General features: G+C 38.1%; 1 protein-coding gene across 10 annotated transcripts in view; it reads left to right on the forward strand.

Moving 5' to 3' along the window:
• The window catches only part of STXBP5L (syntaxin binding protein 5L), a 205,237-nt gene that overhangs the window by 11,218 nt on the left and 167,767 nt on the right, over nucleotides 1-26,252 (forward strand). For all 10 annotated transcript variants that reach the window (XM_080576817.1, XM_080576813.1, XM_080576818.1 and 7 more), the window contains one exon: nucleotides 5,509-5,606. In XM_080576817.1, the coding sequence (XP_080432943.1) occupies nucleotides 5,509-5,606 (98 nt within the window). The remainder of the gene's footprint in view (nucleotides 1-5,508; nucleotides 5,607-26,252) is intronic.

The raw sequence follows: 26,252 nt of genomic DNA on the forward strand, positions 1-26,252 counted from the left end.
TTGCACCAAATGTCTTCGCTTGAAATTAGGATTTCTCCAAAGAGGATAATACCTACCTTGGGATGATTATATTCCAGAGTTACCCTTTCTATGCTGTAAGTCAGTGCAGTGCTAGATGTGGCTAGACAGTGCAGTTTTGCCACAGAACATTCATTTAAATAGAGCAAACGACTAAAATGCAGCCACTCTGCTTTGGGGGGGGGGGGGGGGGGGGGGGGGGGCGGGAAGGAGAAGGGCACACTAAACCATCTCCAGAATTCCCTTCCAACCTCACCTATGCTGTGAACTGGGAGTAATGTAGTATGGGGATCTATGTCATGTCATTTAGTTGTGGATTTTTCTGTCTGAATTATATTCACTTTTCATTTTTGACGTACTACACTATATTTCGGCAAACAGTCATGAGGATAATACTTTTTGAAATTCAGAAGGCCTTATTTTCCTCTTAAATTGACTGTTTGTATCTATATGAATCCTACACGAATAGGACCATTCTGATTTAATAGTGTTTAACATCCAGTTTGCAGAACTGAAAATGGCAGTGGAAAATCATATTTCTGAGGTTTCTGCAGATGATTTTGTAATGAAAAGAGCAACTTCAGTGAAGATTGTAAGATTTATTTTTCATTTTAGTTATTTGTTTTGTTTGTTTTAAATAATTGTCTGAAAGATGCATTTGGATTTACTGTTTTGGGACCAAATAATGCATTTTTGAACCATCTGATATTATTATCTGCCTTCACAACCTCCTGTGGTGACAAGTTTCAGGAGTTCATTACCTGTTGTGTAAGGAAGTATTTTCTTTTTCTGTTTTAAACTAATCTTTCACTTGTGTGGCTCTGTGGATTTGCTGAATAACAGGTCCACTTTCAGCTTACCCACCCTCTCAGTTCAGTAAATCTCAGTCATATCCTCCCACAGCCTTCTTCCCTCCAAACTGAAGTCCCAGCATTTGGAGCTGCTCCTGGTAGGGCTTGCCTCCGTCACCTTGAGCATTAGCTGCCTTACATGTTTCACTTCTGACACCACTGATTCTTCAGGTGTGAAGACCAGAGGTGTGTACAATACTCAAGATAAGGCCTCACAACGGTTTCATCTAGAAGCAAAATGATGCCCTTCATGCTATTCTCTGTACTATTCTTCAACATTATTCAGCGTTTTGGGTTGCTGCTACATATTAAACCGAAGACTTCAGAGGAATGCCAACTGCACCCACAAAGTCACTTTCCTGGGTTGTAAATGTTAGCTCTAAATTCAGCATTGTGTAAGCTTAGTGAAGGTACATTTTTTCCTACATGCTGTATCTATCCATACTGCAGCTAACTTACCACTTTTTTGCCCACTTACTCAGTTTGATAAGGTCTTTCTGGAACTGGTTTCTGTAAGTACTGCATTTGACTACCTGAAAGAGGTTACTATCAGCTGTGAACTTGAAGATCTTAGTCCAGTATCTTTTCTAGATCATTAAAGATAATGAATAATATTGATCCAAGAGCCAGTCTGTGGAGTACTCTACTTCTGTGTGTTCTTCATGGGAAAAATGCATTAAACCCTATTCTTTGTTTCCTGTTCTTTAACCAGCTTTCAGTCCATAAAAAAGCCTTTTCTCCAGTCCCATGGCAACTTTGTTTCTGTGATAACATTACTGTGGAATGTTATTGGGAAGCTTTTGGAAAACTCAGATATGTCCATTCATATCTCTTTTATTTGCATGCATACTGACAGCTTCATAGAATTACAGAAAACTAGTTAAACAGGACTTCCCACTGTAGAAACTCTGCTACCTTCTGCAGACCATTTTTGTACATGTGTTCCATGATCCTAGTCTTTATTTTACCATCTTGCAAGGGGTAGAAATCAGCCTTCACAGTCTGTAGCTCTAGAGTCCTTTTTGCAGATAGTTTTTCCCATGTGGCAGTTTCTAGCTTTTATGTGCAGAGAGACACAGAGCAAAAGAACTATCCATCTTTATCTTAAAAAAAATATATAGCTCGTTGTTAGAACCACCTGTGAACATGCTTAGATGCCCTGGCTCCTAGTGCAGGGTAAGAGCTAAATGGAATCCAAATTATACACCATGTGAAAAATTGCACTGGATGCTACGTATTACTACTAGTGAGACTTTCATTTTTCAGCTACTGAAAAACATTGTGATATCTTAGACAGAATGGGACTGTTGTTATGTTCTGTACAGCATATTAAAATGTTCATTGGTAGAATATTGGCAAATCCAAATAATCAATTTCTTGTATTCATCTAGGTAAAATGGTTATATAAAGGTTACTTTAATGATATGTACGTGCAATTCACTGTAGGAGTATTTGCTTGAAGTGATTTTCATCACATTTAAAATAGCATAACAGAACTAAATGCGGATTTATGCTGAAATCATAGCTGCATTTGTAATTGTTCTGTTTCAAATAAAATGTTTCAAATATTGCATATAAACTTCGTGTCCTAGGGAGTGCAGACTACCTCTAGAGACAGCATACCAAAAAAGGAGACATAAAAGAAAGCGGGATAATGTGGAGAAAAGCAGTCCTGGCTCCATCTGCTGTCTGCTTTTTCTCTCCCTTATTTTGGTACCTTCTTTTTTAGGATAGTTAAGGATGGCTAAGGTCCTATGCTCATGAGAACACAGACTGATGCTTTACGGTACTTTTTCTGTTTTTGTCTGCTATTGAGATAGTTTAATTTTAGGAAAAAAAAGGGGGGGGGGGGGGGAAACAAACCAACTTCTTTGTTTTGCATTTTCTGTTCACCATTGCTAGTTTTGGTCAATATCGTTCCTACTTGACACAGCTCAGATGAAGTAGGAACATTTTTGTCACCCTAGTATCAAGTTAATTTTGTAACCTTCCCCTCTTCTTCATTTGTATTAGTAAATGCTGTAAGGAAGTCCAGAAGCAGTGCTAGAATTGTTGCTCATTCTTACACATACAGTTCACGTGAGTTCCGTCAATATGTAACAGAAAAATCTATTTTCTCATGTTAATTTTTCTTACAGTCCTTGGAAATAGAAGGGTTGTTGGACTAAGTATAAGGAGAAGAGGCTGGGAGCCTGAAGAGCTACAGCTCATGCCTGTTCTTCTAGGCTTGATCTTCAGAATTGCCTCTGAGGCTGCTCTAATTCATGCCAAAATCTCAAGTGTAAAGGCATCTTTTTCCATCTTAACTGTGTACATTATAGCTTGGCTCTCCTTCCAAGCTGTTTTTGTCCTTTGTTTGGAGTTGTAATAAATATAAATATTTTACTTGAAAATTGTAATTTACTTGGAGGATCAATAGACTTCAACAATATTTTTGTACTACAAATGGAAGAATTTTGCTTTCACAAGAACTTCCAGGTTGGGATAGGTATAAATTCTCAAATTTGAAAAAATGGCTTCAAAATAGAAATAACACTTTTGAGTCAATCCTTAAGTTCAGGGATATTTACTGAGGTATGATTCTGAAAATATGTACATTCCTGTGCCTCTAGAGAGTAGATCTGTGTCAAAACAGGGCCTAGATGAAATTTCTGAATGAAAAGTCTGACTGTATATAGATTGCGGAAATACTGAAAATACAAAAAAGATGTAAATGCATAAGCAAGAATTACAGATTTTGATCTTTACATTCCTAGATCTGAAAAGCAGAACTCTAAGCTCCACTGAGAGCTAAGCATCAGAAAGGCTTATTTTGACTGGAATTGCTACAAATTCAAACTTTGTTATAGAGAGGATTTAAAAAAATAATAATAATTAAAAATAATCCTTTGTGGAATATGGTGGTGTTTGTTTTGCTTGTTTGTTTGTTTTTTCTGCTACAAAAGCATTTATTTGCAAGAGTACAGACATCTAAAATGTAATAGAAAATTAATAATGCAGTTAGGCCAAACATTAGACACACCGGAAAATACAGTTCGTAATTCCTGATGGTTTTGTGACGTGAGAGGTAAAAGCATTTTTACAGTATGTAAGTCTAGTCACAGCTTATGTGTCAAATATGAAATTATGTATTCTGAGTAATTCTGCCCCTTGAGAAGATGAAAAGGTTAAACACACATACATACACAAGCGCGTACGCGCGCACACACACACACACACAAAGCACAAAGTAAAACAGATACAGAGTTGTGGAAATCTTTGATAAGTGTCTACATTAACATAAAATGAGTTATGATTCAACAGCTTACTGAGCTAGCATATGCTTTTAGATTTTTGCAGTCTAGAAACTAGTAATTAGATTTTTTTTAAAGACATACCTTATCAGCAATAATTAAGATATGAGATGAGTAAGGTTTCTCTTAAGGAAGTGTTTATTTGCTGAAAAACATACATTTGGTTGTTCCCAAACTACTTGTGAATATCAGTTCAAGTGTTTCCATCTGGAATGAAAGAAAACAGAGTTGGAGTGATACAGCTGTAGCAATCATCATCTGCCTTTTACTCAACAGGTCTGCAATTAAGGAATCCCTTTTGTAGAAGTTGTTCCATAGGGACTGCTGAATGCTTCAGCTGATACGGTTCATGAACAAGATAATCTCAAGGAAGATAAAATATCTGAAAATATTAAATTCCATTCAGTCCAAAGCACTTCCTCTCCAATCCTAACTGTATACTAATAAATAAATAAATAAAATGGAAATAAAAATATGATATTTGGTGCCCAATTTTAGGTAAAGAATCACATCCATTAAAATTTGTTTGTTTGGTTTGGTACTATTTGTATAGTTTAGTCAAGTTATTTTTAGTCTTGTGTTGGACTTTTCCGTCATGAGATTTTTCCTCCTAACAATCAGGCAAGTCATATTGGTCATAACTTCCAGGTTAAGATAACTTAAAATATTATTTCAGGCAGTCTCAAACTCAAGGATGCATAGCATCACACTTAGTTCATTTATTCCCCAAGGTATCTCTGAAAAATGAGAATTAAAAGCATAGTACTGTAAATTAAGAAAGGTTGAGTGGTTCCGTTGTTCATTTTGTGAACATCTTCTCTGTTGTCTTTGTTTTTAAAATTGATATTAAGGATTTTTGCCTCATAGACTCCATTCAGTTTATTGGTTTATTGGATTTCTTCCCCTGGACATGTTCCATTTCTGTCCACTGTGGCTGTTCTGGTGAGGCTGAGGCTGTTTGTTGCAGTGTTTTAAAAGCATATTACATGTCTTTTTTTCAATCTGCAGTTACAGCTGCCTTGCATATTGAGGTTGTCTTTCACTATACTATATAAGGAATATATACCAGTTGTACATTGGCATATGCTTTGCAATCTACTTTGCTACAGTAAAAACATATAAAACGTCCAAGTAAAGAGCATGTCTAGAAATCGGCATGAGTGAAATTAACCTCAGTATTCAAAATAATGATATATTTTAATACTGTTCTGGAAATGTATTGCAAATAATACAACATAAAGCAAAATGTAGATTATCTTCCTGTACATGTAAAATAAAACATACATGCTTTTATTTTGTTATTTGTGATTACATTTCATTCACTTTTTTCATTTGTTCTCTTTCAGACGGTTCGCCATGGTTTTCCTTATCTACCCACTGCCTTAGCTTTTGACCCAGTTCAGAAAATTCTGGCAATTGGAACGAGAACAGGAGCAATACGAATGTATCCTTTCATATTCATAATTTATATGATTTCTATGTATTTGTAATGCAGTGATGTGAATCATCTTTACATCTGCAAGCATTCAGGTAAGGTTGCAGGTTATGATGCTATGTTACATCTCATTTTGCTTTGCTATATGGACTGGAAAACAATGTGCTGTTGAGTAATTACCATTAGTTTCTGAAAGTGTCCAAAGGAAAAATTTTGAATGAGTTCTTGGTGTATGGTTTTGGCATATACCGGTTAACATAAAGCAGAATTATTTTTTGTTTTCAGCAAGTAAAAGTAGAGATTTTTCAGTGTGTAAACTACAATGTGGTGATAAGCAAGGTGTAAATGTTGTCCTAGCAATAAATAAATTCACTGCTGCAATGCAGCTAGCCAACTGGAGACACTGTAGATATCAATGTATGAGATACTGTTTAAACTCTCCTAATTGAATGGTGGGAAATCAGTGATTTTAGGGCACGATTCATTTCGTCCTGGAGGAGATGTTTCAAGCAGTCGGATGAAACAGTTTAAAAGTGTCTGTTTCTCTTCATTAGTTACAAAGGTAAATTAGTGCCAGAACCTTACAGGTATTTTTATACTGCAGGAAGTTTAATTTGGATGTCTACACAGAATAAATTGGATATAAATGTACTGAAAATTTCAACTTTGGTTATCGAAAAATATTTAAATGTGATGTATTTCAAAATGTTTCTCTGAATAATTTTCTTAATTTGTCTTGGTTCAAATGTATTCCAATCTGGTAAAACTACATATGAAGTAAGAAAAAAGAGAAGAAAGGATATTACAGGAAGGTTTAAGAGTTACAAGATACAGAAGTAATAAGCCAATACTTTTTACAATCTCTTGTAGATAAATAAATTCCAGGGTTGAAAGTAGGGGATAGTGCTATATAAAATACCAATCAAAGGCAAGTGACAATCTAAAAAAAACTTCCTCCTGGAGAACCAATCTGCGCCTCATGTAACATGACTGAAACTTTAATTTCCTCCATTTTCGGGTGCTCTTGTTCTGAATGGTTGTGTTTACATAAGCCTCATTTTCTTTCCACAAGACTCAACAGAACCAGTTATGCAACAAGCTGTGCTCCAGTGATTCTACTCTTAATATATATCTGGATGAAGTAGATTGAATATATTCCATTCAACATAATTACAAAATAGAAAATCCCCTTGAATTTGTGCGCTTCTGGGAAAGTGCAAGTCCAGTAGTCTTGTTTTCTTCTTTAGGGAGTTACGAAAAGTTAGAAAGCTGGAGCTTTTCTTCTGGAAGATTTGTAGATGTGATGTCTTCTATGAGTGGGGAGACTGGGAATTTCATAGGTAATGTAGGTACTGTAGGAAGAAGACCTTACAGAAGATTGACTCCCAAGCCCACCACTTCTTTCCATCTCAGCAACCTGGCTTGTGTAGGAGCAGAGCTGCTACTGGCTAAGCATCCTATACCTATGAAAAACCCTCAAGAAAAATGCAGGTGCAGAGCCTGAATTAATACATTTTCATGCAGAAGTGAGTTAAACCTGCGTGTCACTTGCCACAGGAATGGAACACACAGCAGAAAATAGGCTGTATCCCTCACTTTGTATAAAACTCTATATAGATCATCTATGGAAATGGATTATTGAAGGGTCAGAGGAAGAAGGGAGAAGAATGTTTTTCAAAGTACCTTCTCCTTTAATATCTCTTCTCCGGCTTTGCTACTGAAAGCCTACTTCATTTACGGGAAAAATTTCTAGGACCCGAATCAAACAAAGGCATCAAAATTATCAGATAAGATGATTTTTTGAGTGATATGTCATCTCATAACATAACTGCCTCTCAGCTTTGGCACACGGAGCCTTGTTTGCTTAATTGAGCACAGAGTTGATGGGAGCTATGCTTTGAAGACAGCGTGTGCCATAAAAAGAATTACTTATTTATTCATTTTAACTGAGGCTTCTCAACTTGGCTCTCAAAGGTTCACAGAACATATTATATAAAAGCCTCATCATGGACTAATAATTTTGTCTTTGTACGCAGCAATGAACAGTGATCAGTGAAACAGGGCCTGGGACCACACAGTGAACAAGACTCATTTAAGCCAATTGTGTTACAGCCATTTGTAATTGTTGAAGTCAGGCAGTAAGATTCAAGCCAAGATGTAAAGGTTTAGTATTACTTATGAAAATAAAATTTTTAATGGATTTTCTTAAAGTAAGCTAAAAACAGTATAGATTTTTATGGTTCTCTGTTTCCACAGTATCCTGTAAAAGTAGTTTTTAATAGAGCAACACAATTTCATTCTGCAATGAATGTGTTACACAACAGAATGAAATAATTTGTTCCACACATTCATCATTTTCTGATGGCGAAGCTGGTGCTTCTAACCAGTATTGTGGACAGCATAAAAGGACAAACTGGTTACCATCAGAGAAATGCAACCATTTAATTATTTATTTATTAGCAACAAAAAGGCACAGATTGGATCAAACTCTGTTGTGCTGGGCAACACAAAGGCATAACAAGTTTATGTTTAGTATTCATGTAACAATATAGAATAAGTTTTCCTGTGACCAGTGCAAGTCATGTAACAGTATGGTTGCTTCCCTGTCTTTCCAAAAGGCTCACAAAGTACTGGGCTGTCTACTGGTCACAAGTTAACAAGTCTCAAAGGATAAGCTCTTTCCAAAGAAAATGAAGCATGTACTTCAGTGTTGAGAATAAAGGTTTAACATCACTGCTTCGGGTGATCATTTCAAATGATCCAGCAGCACTACTGAAATTGACTATTCTAAATTGGCCTGAAATAGAGGATATTATTCATAAATTTCCATTACAGTACAGAGATAAATGAAAATTCATTGTGGAATGAGAGTCAATTTGCCTTCTCCTAGATTTTTTTTCAGGCTGCTTTAGATGTAACAGAAATAGTTCTATAGCAATGGGAATTGCTGTTGCTATGCTCTAGTGATCCTAGCAGTCTCTGTGGGATTCTCAAGGAACTTCAGAAAACAATGTAACTTTTACCTGCATCACTGTCTGCTGGGTGCTGGATCCTCACAGGAGAGCTATGCTCCATCCACAGAATGAGTGCACTGCAAATCTCTGATGAAATAGTGTCTTCCTGTTACCAACATGTGGTAACAAAACCTGCAAGCAAAGGGCAAAACACCCAATCTAGAAACAATTGCTTTATCATCTGGTCATCCTTCTCATTCATCCTAAACACAGAAAATTGTATTTCCCCTCTAAGGACAATTCTTTCCCTCTTGGGAAAGAGGGAAATGGGAGCCTGTTCTCAGCACCCATACTTGGATCATTGCTCAGATCATGTCTTGTTGCCACTTTGTCTGGGCTATCCTTGCTTCAGGCAAACATGTTCAGATGAAGAAGGGCAATGAAATTGACTTCCTTTTCTTATTGTCTCCATGTACTTCTTCTCTAGTCCTAGCCTGGAGAACCTTCTGACATTACACACAATAAAACAAAGCATGCAGTCTCTAATTACTATCAGAGAATGTATATCACTATACAAGGGGGAAAGAAAATAAGAAACTTGGTCAGACTGAAGTCTCTTCCTCATTTCAGGGGAAAAGAAGACTAGGGTTTTGTCACATCCTCTATCTGAATAAAATCAGTGTTGTTAGCAATGATTATTCCAAGAGCAGACTTGTAGAAGTGGCATGTTGCTCTCGGGTTTCAGGATACCTATTTCCATATTGTCATTTATCCAGCTCACAAACACTTGCAAAAATTCATTATAGGTACTTTACAGAATCACTGGGTCTTTTCCCTTTGACTTCTTCCATCACATCAAAGATGTGCTTAGCCAGTATAGCCGCCTACTTCAGGCATGTGAGCATCTACATATTATTATACCAAGTCACTGATTATTGGTGGTCAGCTGCAGTAACAAATTCTGAAAGATACTATTCCATAGCTGTTATCACCTTTGCTTATTAAGAAATGAGGGAAAGTTTAAATCCAGTGCAAAGAAAAGTACTGGGTCTGGAGTGGCCTCCACACCATTAAAAGCTTATCCATCATCATACAGGCTTAAATTAATAATACATCTTTGGACATATTTTTACTGTTATCTATTGTTATCAATAATACACATTCTTTAGATTGACAGGCTTCATGTTGGCATGGATGATGCCATGGGGCAATGAAATCTTGGTTTTCATTCTTTGTGGCTTAAGCAAAAAAGCAAACCATCCACAACATGTGAAAGGCCTTTCTAATAGGTATAACAACTTGCCATATTACAATGTCACCAGACATTATAGTAGCCATTTTATTCCTAAGCAAAGAAAAGTATTCCAACTTACTAACACCTGAAAGTGGAGTTGATGCTCTGCCCCAACCTTTCGCTTACCTGCACAGTCCTGATGCTTTCCTTATTCTGACTCCAGTGCTCCGCAGATCTTTCCAAAAGCACTCCAATTCACTAACCTGGTGAAATACTTTTTCAGTTTTGCTGTGTTACTTACCTGATAGATTGTTAACTGAATTAGTGGTGCTTACTTCTGGTGCTTGTCAGAGTGATGCATAAGGAGGCTGGAAGGAGTGCATGGTTGGGACTGGACAGGAAGAGAGATGGAGGAGAGACAGAAAATTAGACACTAAGGAGCAGGTCCTTAAATTGAATCATCTTACCTTATGAAATTACTTTCCAGAAATTCAACTGTGACAGAAAGCAGTTGTCTCTGAACTTTGCCACAAAATGTAGAAATAGCCTTTCAATTTTGAGTGGTATGAAAGATGGCCTACTTTTCAGTCATATTTAAAAACTCTTTGTGGGGATCCATTTGCAAATCAGAACAAAATTCTGTAGGCTCTTCTCAACAGAGATTCTGCTTTTGGACCATATTGGGAATAATTTTTCTAGCCTATTTTGTGTGTTTCTTCCCATGCTTTGATAGCAGGGGTATTTTTGGAATGTAAAATATGGTACAGCAATACCTATTTTAATAGGTACATCTTTTGAAAAATAAAACACGGCTTCAAGGCTCTCTCAGTTCTTTCCATGAAATAGCCCATAGTCATATATCTGACTCCAGAGTTCCTATCCTAAGTAAAGGGGAAGGTGAAATCAAAACCTAAGATCGCTCTACTGAACAGCATGGATATTCAGCAGCTGATGCACACAGAGACCATGTTAGGGGGAAGTACAACTGTGGATGTTTGTGAGCTCTAGAGAAAATCAAAGAGCACTAATTAAATCATCACCTGTGGAGTTCTGAGGAAACATGGAATTTTACAGTAGTTAAAGGAAGCATGATAAAGAATGCTTGATGTCAGGCTGGACATCAGGATGGATATATTTAAAGAAAGCAATATAATGTAAAGTGATGGTCTGTCAGAATAGCGGCATAACATATAAGCATAAAGTGTGGCAGGTTTACTCTCCCTAAAACTGCTGTCTCTTAATCTAAACAAGGCTTCACTAGATCTTCATCCTTAAAATAAGCTGTCTTCCATGCTGTTTACTCCATGTGATTTATTGCACAGATGGAATGGGGGAAGGGCAGACAAGATCATAAAACTAAAGTTCTGGTGTTTGATTTGGAAGAACCATTGATGCGTTTCATCTTTATCTCATTGTGGAATATATCTGGGATTTTTCCAGAGTGCTTGAGTCACTCAGGAACACAAACCTCACTGAGTCAGTACTCCTAACATAAGTTTTTCTGAAAATCCAACTGGTAATCAATACATACATACGTGTATATTTATATGCATGGATACCTAAATGGGTTATTAGAGAAATGAATTTAATGTCACTCTACAAGAAGAAAAAAGTATAAAATATATAAAAATATTCAAATTAACTTGTATGATTATATCTGACAGACCCAGAGTTTAGGGAAATTTAAATCTGTTCAGAGATTATTAAGTATCTGTCTATGTGTGCACTCATATGTGTGTACATATTAGGCCTCTGCATATATGTTTATATTTTGGGGCCATTGGTGTCCTAGGTCTGTTTCATGCATTATAAGTAAACAGGTTAAATATGTTACAGTTAAATGTATTGGGCTTACCACACTTTCAATTGATGTTTATCCAGGAGGAAAAAAAAAAAAAAAAAAAAACCAGAGCCTGACATCTGCAAACAAATTACTAAAAAAATAGATTTTAATGTATTTGGAGATGCACATAAAATTGGCATACAGGTGGATGGATCTGGCAGGATTTTGATCAGAGCTGATGACTGCATTTATGATCACTATCTGAAAAAAATGCTTTCTGTGTGTGTTTCAACAATTTTATTGAGTTTATTAATAATAATAATAATAAAAAAAAACCTTACTGTGATACTGAAATGTTGCCTAGTGGTGATAGGCAACTTTCTCAGAGAATTGGCATGTCTTAATTAGATTCTGGGTGACCTATAGGGGTTTTCACCTTTTCCTACCTTTTTTTTTTTGTTCAAAACTTTCATCAACAGAAATGTTGTCACGCATAGGAAGTAATGCACATCAATCTGCTCTCCCTTCTGACCTGCTAATTATCTTTTTAGACAGATATTTACAACCTAAATTTGGCAAACATCTTTAAAATACAGAAATTTGAAGTCAACCTATGCATTTAGGTATTTATCCTCTTTTTTTTTTTTTTTTTAATCTAGGGAATAATTTTGGTGGGAGAGAGAATTGGTATTTCTCCAAATAGTTTAGGAAAACTACTATCCAGCAAAATGGCAAACCCAAAGTATATAGGTACATGCATATAGTGGGATTCTTTTTTTGTGCTGTGAAAAAAAGACCCATTTCTGTCTTAGGTATAGAGGTCTGAAAAATGAGGAGATGGACAGAACAGAACCTATGATCTCATTCAAGAGAGGAGGAGGGAAAGGTTTCCTTGATGAGCTCATTTTCCCTCATCCATGGCCAACTCAGTCCCTCTTTCCCTAACCATGACCTACTTCACTCTACTTCTCATAGTCATTACATTTCTATTCCTCAGCCCTGACTCCTTCCTTTACTTAGTGGAACAGCAAGCAAGCAACATAATCTCAATCTCCACCTTTCTTCTGACCCGTGCAAAGCAGCATCTGAATTATATATTTTTCTAAGGAAATTGTTCAAGTCAAGAAGCAAGACGTTTCCTGAGTGCTGCACATGTAGCATTCAAAGCCAAACATGAGTACAGAAGGAATAATCAAAAAAGAGCATCATTGGAGAAACCAATCTTGTCCAAAAGAGGTTGTGGATCAAGAGCTATCAGAAAGTGAATGGTCGAAGTAGGCAAATCTTAGGAGGCACTGAAGAATGTGGCCGTGGCATCAGTATCATCATCCAAAGGAAGTGCAGGGAGGGAAAATGTGGCAACCTGTTCCTTTTTAGTTTTGGTGTGAAAGAGGTCAAAGACTGTTTAGAAATTTGCATGTAGAAGTCATCACCACTTAAGCACATTTCTTCCAACCCACTCAGTCCCCTTCTGGACACAAAGTAAATTCATAGCTCTCCTCAATAAGTTTGAAAAGTAGCATGTACACGTGTACTGTCCTTAATGGCTAAATCATTTGCAGAATTTGGGCGTTAATGCTGAAAAAAAAGTAGGCCTCACTATTCCTGTCTGAAAGAAAGGCTGTCCTGAGTCTTTGCAGAGAGCACCTATGATTTAGAGGGACATAAGGCCTTGCACTAAGTCAAGCACTTTTGACTTACCCCTACATGTCTTCGGGGGCAGCCAAACCAGGAATGGGCTCCGTCATTGTCAGGGCCTATTCTCAAGACCCAGCAGCATGGAGGTATGCAGCTTCTGTTGTGAATAAAATGGAATAGGGTAGGGTAGGGTAGGGTAGGATAGGATAGGATAGGATAGGATAGGATAGGATAGGATAGGATAGGATAGGATAGGATAGGATAGGATAGGATAGTTCAGTTGGAAGGGATCTTTAGAGATCGTGTAGTCCAACTGCCTGATCATTTCAGGGCTAACCAAAAGTTAAAGCATGTTGTTGAGGGCATTATCCAAATGCCTCTTGAACACTGGCAGCCATGGGGCATCAACGACCTCTCCAGGAAGCCTGCTCCACTGTTTGACCACTCTCATGGGAAAGAAATTTTCCCTAACGTCCAGGCTGACTCTCCCCTGGCACAGCATTGTGCCCTTCCCATGCATCCCATCATCGGTGACCAGGAGCAGAGGCCGGCACCTCCTCTGTGCTTCCCCTCCTCGAGGAGTTGCAGAGAGCTGTGGGGTCGCCTCTCAGTCTCCAGACTGGGCAACCCAGGTGTCCTCAGCCTCTCCTCACAGGACATGTGTCCAGCCCTTTTACTAGCTTTGTTCCCCTCCTTTGGACACATTCAAGTACATTAACATCCTTTTATATTGTGGAGCCCAGAACTGCACACAATATCCAAGGTGAGGCTGCAGTAATGCTGAATGTTATGGGAGCTTTGACCATTTTTTGACCTTTTTTGACCAGCTGTCTATGCTGCGTTTAATGCACCCCAAAATTGGTTTGCCCTCTTGGCTGCCAGGGCACACTGCTGACTCATGTTGAACCTGCTGTTAGCCAGCATCCCCAGTTGTGATATATATAGGCATCCAAACACTAATAAAGATCTTGTCCCTGATGTAATGAAGGCATTATTCTCCATCAGATCGTAGGCCAGAATTAATATTAATATTAACTGTTGATATTCTTATATGTCTAGGTCTGGTGGACCTCCAAGGCTTGCATAACATGAGATGGTAGTTCATGAGTTTTAGGTAGTTATAGCAGTCCTGAGCAGTACTTAGAACTGTGGATTCAATGAACTGGCTAAGGCTGGGATGATTTTGTTGGTGTGTCCTACTGTTACTATTTGAAAGAAGATAGTTTGAAGGATTGTGTCTGAGGCATTCTGTCATTATTGGCGCACTTACTCATTGCAAACTGGTTACTAATTAAAAATTCAGAGTTGGAGCCGCAACTCTCCATGGAGTGATTGACACTCTTGAAAACATGCATGGACTTCTAAATAAGTGGAAGATGAAGTCATGGTTATACTTAGAGCAGAGGCCTCTGTGATTCTGCTCCTCATCTGAAAGTTTTGTATCAACTCTTGGTCATTCCACATCCAGAGGAAAATGCTGTCCCACAAATCTGAGCTTATGTTTTTAGGACCAGAACCTCCAGTCAGTCATACACAAAGCAATCTTTGTAGCAAAGACTGACCAAATATCATTCTGCCTATCTTTTTTGTCAGAAAAGGAGGTCCAGGAAAATATGTTCAGTAAAATGTACTGCCAACATAGTTTTTGCAGATGCAGGATTAAATTGCATTGCATTTTTGTGGCACCTCACAGGGCACATTGTCCAAACTTGGACTAGGGAGGCAGGCTAGGAAACGGTGTTGCCACACAGATGGTACAAATGGGAACAAGAAAATTAGAAATAAGACAGACCATATCTGAGCGCTGGTGGTGTATGCAATCACACACCTGCACAATGAGAACTTTTGGATTTTTGCTCTAGCTCCACTATGTATGGGAAAGTAAATCACGTCAGTGCCAAGCTTTCTGAATTATGCCCTGTGTCATTACAATAATGTTCTCAGCACCTCTTCTGATTTTGTGTTGATATGCAAAGACCAGTCCAATAAAATCGTTCATAATAACTACCTTAAAGACTAAATATAAAAGAAAAAATAGATGACACTTTATTTTAAGATTGGTATGTCTGCTATTGTGCTAACATCATACCAAAATACTTGCAAGTCAAGGAGGACTCAGGAAGCCACCTTTCAGTTACACTGGGTTTTGATAAAATTAAGAAGAGTCCCTTCCTTTATAGTCTGTCCTTCTTCTGGGCATGTTTGCTTTATAGGCATATTTATAGGCATATTTATAGGCATATTGCATATCCCGGATTTTGCAATTACAGCGTCTGTCTTTGGTAGTGTCTTGTGGTGGGTTGACCTGGCCTGCAGCCAAGCAGCACACAGGCATTCATTCATTTCCCCCTAGCAGGACAGGGGACAGAATCAGAAAAGCAAAAGTGAGAGAACTTGTGGGTCAAGATAATGACAGTTTAATAAGTGAAGAAAAGCTATGTGCTCAAGCAAAGCAAAATAAGGAATCCATTCACGAATTCCCATCAGCAGGCAGATGTCCAGCCACTTCCTGGTAAGCAGGGCCTCAGCACACTAATGGTTACTTGGGGAGATGAGTGCCATAACCACAAATGTCCCTGGTTCATCCTCATAATGGAATATCCTTCTGGTATGTTTGGGTCAGCTGCCCCAGCTGTGTTCCCAGCTTCTGGTGCTCTCCAGCCTACTCCCAAGAGAGCACAGTGGAAAAAGGAAACCTTGATGCTGTCCAAGCAGTGCTCCCCGGTTGCAAAAACTCTGGCATGAAAGCAACACTGTTTTAGTCATAAATCCAAAGCACAACACCAGAGAGGCTGCCATGAAGAAAATAAACTCCATCTCAACTAATTTCAGTGTACTTCTTGAAAATCCTGCAGTCCCATTTATTTGAATATTTAGGGTTTTCAAGTAATGATTACTGGAAATCTAGTGGTATTAGCATGCTGTCATTGCAAAACTGAATAAGATTTTACAGTCTTCTCTCTAATTATTGATAATAATTGTGATTTCTAGTGAACAGTCTCTGGGATTTTTTCATCTTGCTGAGTAGATATTAAGTCTGGGTATGTTTGTGTATCACTATACAAAATTTGTTCTAAAAACGTTCACAGAATGTAAGCAGGACAGCAGAATTTAATTGTTTTGTGTTATGGTTAATTTCTCTGTGTGTTTTTGTTTGTTTTAGTTTTTGTTTCTGTGATTGCACCAAGAAAGCTTGAACCTTAATCACACAATACACTGCTAGATTTTAAGAAGTTACAGAAGGTACATTTTAAATATTAAGGCTTCTAGGAGAGTTTGAGTTTCTGTTTTGTTATTTAGCTGTATTTTCTACTATGCAAAATTGATAGCTCTATGACATTTTATTTACATATTTCAAACATGTCCGTAAATAAATACAGATCGGCTGGATTATGCAGCCTATATGATACAAACTGATCTCAAATGCACTGTGCTTTTTACTATGAGATCAGAAACTTGTCAGTGAATCAATGGGATGTGTGGTAGAAGTATACTAACATTTGAGTAGTTAGGCATGCACATGGATAATTTTACTCAACTACATTGTCTCTCGGAAGTCTATGATTAGAACTTGCAACCTAGTCTTTTTTTTTTCCTAATTATTTGCACCATGTAAGTTCACAGCTTCAAGTAATTTGTTGATCTCAGATGTAGGTAGATTTTTGCCCCACTTCTACTTAGATTACAATAGTACTTCCTTGTTCACAGCAGTTTTATTAATCTTAATTTGTAGAGTTTGAGAAATCTCACTTTAAGATAAATGCTTAGAGCTAAGGAGTGGCTAATAATACTTCATCTGTTGAGGAACTTACTTTAAAATATTTGGCTATGTATCAGGTTAGGAAGTCCCTATATTCCTTATACAGACCTCATACATTCTCTAGTCAGTAGATTATTTGCATAGCTTTAATGCCAGTTCATTTTATCTTATTAGGCAAATTCATGAGAGGGACATCATTTTGGAATGCGAGAATGTAGTCTCTTAGGTAAAAATTAAATGAAAACTTACCTTTGATTTTGGCTTTTTTTAAACAGAAAAGGAAGTGCTAGAGTGAAGAGTTTAGATGCCATTCATGAAACCAAGTAGGCAAGGTAATGTTTATTCCCTATAGCGTATTGATAAGAGGATTCTGGAGGGTAAGAGTGACTGCAGGCTGATGCAGAGAAGAGATTCTTTACATACGTGTTATGTCCTCTTACTGAAGAATCCAGTACATAAATAGGTCATAAGTAGCATTATGGGTTTTTTTTGTTTGTTTTCTGTCCTTTGAGAGGTATCCGAATGGTGTGAATTGAACAACTAAACTTCTAATAAACTGTAAGTTGTAAATTTTTTCCTCAGCATTTTAAAATCAAAATGATTTGACAAATTGACATGATGGCTTCACATTTTCATTTTGTACTTTTCTTCCTTGTCCTCTCTGCAAGGTTTAAACTCTCTCCCTTTACTTATTTATTAAGTCTGCAGAGTATTTCCTTTGCATTATGCTAAATGGTATAGACTGCTTGTCTGTTCTCTTTCAGTTTACTGAGGGTTGTTTATCCTCTTCCCATTTAAGGTGTGAGAGATTTTGTATATTTACTCCCCAAAGAAACTGAGTCATCCAATTTGTGCATGACATAGTCTTGTTGAGAAATCACGCGAGCACTTGAGAGATATTAGTATATGCTCCCAGCGATAACATCTGATTACACGGAGAATTCCAAAAGTTAAGGGTGGGAAATTTATAAAACTACCGTATAGACATAACAGCACGTGTGTTCTTAAGACCTGACCCAGTACATTGCTTTACTCACAAGAACAACCCTATTGAATTCTGTAATACCAAAAACCTCACTGGAGTGCCTAAGCAAGATTTAGGTAGAATTCAAGCATCTGAAATTGAAACCAAACTTCTGAACATCTCTGCTCAGTTTTCTATCCTGAGAAATGCCCATCCTCTTCAGGCCATCTAAATATTTTTTTTTGTAGACACCCACAAGGGTCTTACTTTTATAAGGGTCAGGTAGCTCAGTATTCGATAGAGCACTAACGTGATTAATCACCTAGACAATTCTCCAGCAATATCTGTTGAAAGATAAGAGCCGGCAGACCCTCTCAGAGCAAGTGTACAAGGTCAGACTGAACATCAAATGCAGTGATGGATGCTACATCTTAGCATTTGTGCTCATCCTGTATCCACTAGTATTTAAACTAGTAAGTTTAAATACTTACTTGAGATAGGAGAATCTGTTGTGGTTTAACCCGGCCGGCAGCTAAGCACCACACAGCTGTTTGCTCACCCTCCCCCCTCCCTCTCTGGGATGGGGGAGAGAAACGGGAAAGTGAAGCCTGTGGGTTGAGATAAAGACAGTTTATTAAGACAGGAAAATAATAATAATAATAGTGGTAATAGTACTACTACTAATAATGTGTATGAAACAAGGGATGCACAATGCAGTTGCTCACCACCCGCTGAATGATGCCCAGCCTATCCCCGAGCAGCCAGCCCCCCCACCCTGGCTAGTCACCCCTATATATTGTTTAGCATGACATCAGATGGTATGGAATACCCCTTTGGCCAGTTTGGGTCAGCTGTCCTGGGTCTATCCTCTCCCAGCTCCTGCTGCACCCCCGGCCTGCCCGCTGGCGGGACAGAGCGAGAAGCTGGAAAGTCCTTGGCTTGGTGTAAACACTGCTCTGCAACAATTAAAACATCAGCATGTTATCAGCGCTCTTCTCATCCTAATCCAAAACATAGCACCCTACCAGCTACTAGGAGGAAAATTAACTCTATCCTAGCTGAAACCAGGACAGAGTCTCACATCAATTTTCTCACCAAAGACTTTTAACCTACATATCCCATTATACACAAGAACATTTTTCCTACCAGACCATGTATTCACAGAATCACAGAATTGTAGGGGTTGGAAGGGACCTCAGGAGATCATCAGGTCCAACGCCCTGCCAAAGCAGGTTCCCTAGAGTAGGTTGCACAGGTAGGCGTCCAGATGGGTCTTGAATATCTCGAGAGGAGATTCCAGAACCTCCCTGGGCAGCCTGTTCCAGTGCTCTGTCACCCTTGCTGTGAAGAATTTCTTTTGCTTATTGGTGAGGAACTTCCTGTGCTCCATTTTGTGGCCATTACCACTTGTCCTGTCCCCACAGACCACTGAAGAGAGGTTGGCCATATCCCTTTGTCTCCCACACCTCAGGTATTTATAAACATTGATAAGATCCCCTCTAGGTCTTCTTAAGGCTGAACAGACCCAGGTCTCTCAGCCTTTCCTCATAGGGGAGATGCTCTAGGCCCTGGATCATCTTTGTGGCCCTCCGCTGGACTCTTTCCAGGAGACCCCTGTCTTTTTTGTACCGGGGAGCCCAGAACTGGACACAGTACTCCAGGTGAGGCGTGACCAGGGCAGAGCAGAGGGGGAGGATCACCTCCCTTGACCTGCTGGCTATGTTCCTTTTTATGCACGCCAGGATCCCACTGGCCTTCTTGGCCACCAGGGCACACTGCTGGCTCATGGTCAACCTGTTGTCCACCAGGACCCCCAGGTTCTTCTCTGCAGAGCTCCTCTCCAGCAGGTCATCCCCTAGCCTGTACTGATACGTCCGGTTGTTCCTTCCCAGGTGCAGGACTCTACACTTGCTCTTGTTAAACCTCATTTGGTTTCTTCCTGCCCAGCTCTCCAGCCTGTCCAGGTCTCGCTGAATGACAGCACAGCCTTCTGGCGTGTCAGCCACTCCTCCCAGCTTTGTATCATCGGCATACTTGCTGAGGGTGGATACTATTCCCTCATTAAGGTCATTGATGAAGATGTTGAACAAGACTGGACCCATCACTGACCCCTGGGGAACACCGCTAGTCACAGGTCTCCAACCAGACTCTGTGCCACTGATCACCACCCTCAAAGCTTGGCCAGTCAGCCAGTTCCCAACCCACTTTACTGTCCACTCGTCTATCCCACACTTTCTCAGCTTTGCTAGCAGAATGTCATGGGAGACAGTATCAAAAGCCTTGCTGAAGTCAAGGTAGATGACATCCACTGCTCTCCCTCTATCTACCCAGCTGGTGATGTCATCATAGAAGGCAACAAGATTGGTCAAGCACGATTTCCCCTTGGTGAATCCATGCTGACTACTCCTCATAACCTTCTTCTCTTCCAATTGCTTGGAGATGGCCTCCAGAACAAGCTGTTCCATCACCTTTCCAGGGACAGAGGTGAGACTGACTAGCCTGTAGTTTCCCAGATCCTCCTTCTTGCCCTTCTTGAAGACTGGAGTGACATTGGCTATCCTCCAGTCTTCAGGCACCTCTCCTGTCCTCCAAGATCTGTCAAAGATGATAGAGAGTGGTAGTCCTGTGAGGTGCTTTTCACAAAGTGAAATGCAAGTGTAACCATGTCTATATAGGTTAATGATTTAGTCAAATAATTTAAAGGATGAATCTTGTATTCTAGTCTGTGTTCACAGACTGTTTATAAATTTTATTTTAAACAGTTTTTAAATGCAATAATTATAACTTCTAAAGTTATTTTCATTCTTGTAGATCATGTTATCCTAGCAAGACAGAATGAACATCTAATTTATTATAGCTTCATGTGTTTGTTTCATACATGTTTTTTGTAAAATAATACCTTACACTGGAAGATCAAATGACACCCAATAGATCTGGTAGTGCCAAAGCTGCCTGTCTGGGCCCATGTCTCTTGTCTTTAGTGAATGTCGTTATTTTGTATTAACAAATCATTGGATAGTATGCACAGATTACAGTAGGAGCTGGAACACAAAACTTCCCTTCCCCAGGTGAAAACCTGCTAGCCTCGATCTCATTTTTCCTGTCTCTTAATGAGTTTTGCCTTCTCCCCCATACTTGCACATCCTATGCTTCTGAACTGAAGGAGTCAAGAGTTACTGTATTTCCAAGGATACAGTCAGGACATTATCCTAGGAGATGTATTTGTTATCATTTTTAGTGCAAATTAGAATTGTAACCACAGTCCAATGTAGAGATGGCTTTAACCTCAGTCAATTATGCAAAGCAAATTTAAGCACCATTTTTCTCCTCTGACACTTATACTTTTAAGAACTCAAGATCAAATGTTGTGACAGAGTCACTTCTGTCCTTGTGCTCATAGGACTTTTATTTAGAGCAGAATAACCATTCATTTTTGTTTCCTCATTATTTTTAGATGCAAGAAATGCTGAACTGTTAATAGGGGCAGTTTCCTCATGCTTTGTAAGTACACTTTGTCAATCAGACAAGAAAGTGTCTGATGGATAGAGACACCTGCAGACTTAGAGCTGGCTAAACAGAATCTTTGGAGATAAACATTTTCATTTTTGGCAAGGCCTGAGACTTGCGTTTTCAAGTCCTTTGCCCTTTAATAAATAGAGCCTCTAACTTGATTTCTGCTGTTTATATATGTAAAATGGAAAAGCATCTACCAGTGTCAGGAAGTCTTACAAATTGTAATATCACAATTATATTTTTCAGAGCTATAGAAAAAAGACGTCCTTAAATATATTCATGACAGTGATGAACACTGTTACAAACATAAAGAACAGTGGCTAAGTAAGGATGTGTTGTCTGTCCTCCAAATATTTCACATATTTAATATTTCACTTATGTGATCATCAGCTCCTAAATTTATGTGGTCTTTAGCAAGTTTATTCCACTTCTGACCTCTTTGATACAATGTTGGCATCATAATCATAATTATGGATTAGCAAATCAAGACTGTACATGCAAATGCAACTCTTGCAGTTAATAATCTTTCTGAATTCTTGGCTTTAAAGTCTTCACCATTATTTATTATACAGTCTTTAGCACTTCTTTAACAATTCAGTGTGATCATATAGTAAACAATTCTCTCAGAACTGGAATTAGTTTTGCATTAGTGTAAGAATCATAACTTATTTTCTTGATTTAAATGCACTTAAAATATGAGTGTAAATATTGAATTAATCTTTATGTAAAACACAGCTGAATTTCAGAAAAGTTGATTACATAAAGATGCTCTCAAAATCTGAATTAGAAATAGCCAAATCTATTAAAACCATGAGTTTATTTGTCCTTTCATTGGTAGCTTTGCATTCCTAATTAAAACTGTAGTTTATTATCATCCTGCTTACAAGATATATATGTATATATATCAGTGGGATCAAGTGCACCCTCAGTAAATTTGCAAACGACACCAAGCTGAGTGGTGCAGTTGATACAACAGAAGGAAGGGATTGCCATCCAAAGGGACCTGGACAAGCTTGAGAATTGGGCCCATGTGAACTTGATGAGGTGCAACAAGTCTAAGTGCAAGGTGCTGCATCTGGGTCACGGCAATCCCTGACATGAGTACCGACTGGGTGGAGAACTCATTGAGAACAGCCAGCAGAGAAGTACTTGGGGTTCTGGTGGATGAAAAGCTCAACACTAGCCAGCAGTGTGCGATTGTAGCCCAGGAGGCGGCAACTGTATCCTGGGCTGCATCAACAGAGCAGTGGGCAGCAGGTGGAGGGAGGTGATTCTCCCCCTCTGCTCTGCCCTTGTGAGGCCCTACTTGGAGTGCTATGTCCAGGTCTGGGGCCCCCAGCACAAGAAGGATATGGGTTTGTTCGAGTGGGTCTAGAGGAGGGCCACAGAGATGATCAGAGGGCTAGAGCTCCTCTCCTATGAAGAATGGCTGGGAGAACCGGAGATATTCAGCCTGAAGAAGAGAAGGCTCTGGGGAGACCTTGTGACAACCTTTCAGTATTTAAAGGAGGCTTATCAAAAAGGTGGAGAGCAACAGATTGTTCAGGCAGATAATGATAGGATGAGGGGGAATGGTTTTAAACTAAAAGAGGGGAGATTCAGATTAGGTGCTAGGAGGAAATTCTTCACTCAGAGGGTGGTGAGGCACTGGTAGAGTTTGCCCAGAGAAGCTGTGGATGCCCCATCCCTGGAAGTGTTCAAGGTTAGGTTGGATAGGGCTTGGAGCATCCTGGTCTAGTGGGAGGTGTCCTTGCCCATGGCAGGGGAGTTGGAAGTAGATGATCTTTAATGTCCCTTCCAACTCAAGCCATTCTATGATTCTGTGATATACCTTTAAAGTCCAGGTTTTCATTCAGTATTTCTCATTTTTGCTTTCTCTTCTTACTTAATAGGGAATAGGAAGAACTAATAGTTTCTATAGTTATAGCAACAATTAGAAAGGAAAGTCTGACTTTCTAGGCAATCAAAGACTTAGGTAATTAAGTTTTATCTGCCCTTGCTGCTGATTTTGAAATGAGTAAGTAGCTTGGATGATACTAAAGAAAGCTTACCTAAACTAGTTTGAAAATTTGACACTAAGGATTTTCAAGCTGCTTTAAGAACAGACCTGTGAGAGCATCTTCTATTAAATAATAATAATAATAATAATTGAAAGTCTTTTCATTCTCACACATAAATTTATATAAATGCTTATTTAAAAGAAGTATTTTTCCTTGACCAATTTCAAGACCAACTACAATACTATCAAGTGTTATTTAGGTGTTTTTATACTGTCCATGGAAATGAAGCTGTCTTTTTTTTTTAAGTTTTAGTCAATCTGTGGTTATATAATCATAGTACATATGCCCTGGAGCCTTGTTGTCACTGTTCATTGCAATTATTATTCAGACATGATTGTGGAACTTTAGGAAGGGTATTTTTAACAACAGAATCTTATAAAGTTAACTTCTAGAGAGAAATTGAGCCGTGAATCTTCATGTCAGATTGAAGCTTATAGGCACATAGGATCTCCCACGGGGCTTTTTTATTGCAGCAATTTTACTCATCAACAATTTGAATAACATTAGATATAGGGCTTTACAGTTCTATTCTGCTGTTATTTCAGATTCTCTTAATGTGCATAAGCAATTATATGTATTTTTTCTTCTAATGACAGATTACTTTTCATTTGTAAACAGTGCACATAGATCTTGGTCTTTCACCACATTTATGTAGGTCTGTTTACAGTTCCTTAATAAACTTGCTGAACCGAATGACCTTATCACGTATTTAATTCTTCAGGCCTTGTACAGATTTACAAATAAATCAGACATTACCAGATCTACACTGGAATATTGTGACTTCAGCGTAAGTGCCCTTGCTTTCAGTGACTGTCTTCAGAATGTCAAAATCACTATCAAAATTGGACCATGCTCCCCTGTCTCCTACACATTTTGGAAATGCTTTTCAATTTCTTGAAGATCCTACTAGGAATTTTTGAAGACTGTTAAAATTCAGGTTTTTCAGGTTGTTGACATAGTCATTTTCTCCTACTCAAGCAGTTGAGGAATTTTCTCTTATTCTGTGTCTATAGTTTCCTCATTTTTTCTGTGTAAGGACTATTTGCAGCCTTTTGAAAACTGTAGAGATGGTTGTCCAGTTTCATGACTTTTTACAAGGCCAAGCAGTACCAAGAGATCAGTGTCTTATTACCTTTTCTGGAGGACTTACTGTTTGTTTATAGGTAATAATGGTTAGACTAAATTCTATATTGCTGTGTTTTGCTTTGTTTTTTATTTCAAAAAAGTTTGCAAGGTGTCACTGTAAGATTTACTGGTTTGTAACTTTCCAGATAATTTCAAGTACCTTTTAAATGTATATATTATCATCCATACAGTTTTCTTTTTTTTTTTTTTGCTAGAGTCCATTCTGCTTCATTCCTATGATCCTTCCAAAACATTGCTTGTGTATCATCTAAATTTAACAGTAATTTATTTAGAACACTGTCTCTTGGTTTCTGAACCTATGTTTCTGATAATCTGATCAGAATTTTTGTTAGTATTGCCTAATAAAAAGAAAAGAAAAGAAAAGAAAAGAAAAGAAAAGAAAAGAAAAGAAAAGAAAAGAAAAGAAAAGAAAAGAAAAGAAAAGAAAAGAGAAGAGAAGAGAAGAGAAGAGAAGAGAAGAGAAGAGAAGAGAAGAGAAGAGAAGAGAAGAGAAGAGAAGAAAAGAAAAGAAAAGAAAAGAAAAGAAAAGAAAAGAAAAGAAAAGAAAAGAAAAGAAAAGAAAAGAAAAGAAAAGAAAGGGAATAAGGAATTCTTCACCAACATACTCTGTTAAAAGCTGAATCAAAGAAATAATAATAATAATAATAATGATAATGATAATAATAGTAGTAGTAGTGGTAGTAGTTTTTGTTGTTTCCTTTAGGCCTTGGTAACCCAGGAGACTCACTCATCAGGTTTTGTTGTTTTTATTGTTTTGCAAGCTTCTCATTTCCAGTGTGATTGAAACATTTCACTTTTTTTCTTTCCTTTAGCCCTTTTAATATTCTGGATTCTAGTGTAAATCTAGAGCAACTGTATTGAGTTGAATGCGGTTATTCCACATGGATCTTGTACTTTTTACCTCCACATAGTTTGACTGCATTTTCCTCTAGGTTTTGTTCTCCTCATTAAAATAAAATAAAATGTTTGAAAAAGAACATATATTTGCTTTTCATGATAATGGGCAAAGAGTTGTATTAAAAATTGGTTTTGCATAAAGACATTTCATCTGTTAGTCCAACTGCTGTTCTTAAAATTGTAAAATCTCCATTAAAAATATTTTCTCCCACCTTCTGCGGGAAAAAATGGCATTCATATTGTTTTCATCATGTTCAACAGAAAACACAGTCATTACTTCACATGAATTCTCGCTTCCAGGGACTTGAAAAACTAAGAGATATATTTTATTAACCAATGCTGGTGGTATAACACCATGCAAAATGTAGGGAAGTCTATAGTTCTGCTGGATCTCAGTATTTTTATTTTTTTAAAGGATGTTTAAACACTCTTGAGAAGCATCACATGTAAAGGATGACAGAATTGATTAGTATTTAAGATCTTCATTTTGCATTTGCAGCTTTGCACTGACTTTCAAATAGTTCTGAATCATTATTTTATAATCTGGGCAGTTATGAATGAAAACTGGAAAAAGCAATACTATAGAATGGGGAAAAGCAGTATGTCTTAGCAAAACCCTTAATCACTAAGTATCACAGTGATTAAAACGAGAATCAGTAGAGCTATTCTGGTTTTATTGGTGAGGAAACAGAGGCATTGAGTGGTG

This window comes from Anser brachyrhynchus, assembly GCF_964034855.1.
Source record: "Anser brachyrhynchus genome assembly, chromosome: 1".
NCBI lineage: Eukaryota > Metazoa > Chordata > Aves > Anseriformes > Anatidae > Anser > Anser brachyrhynchus.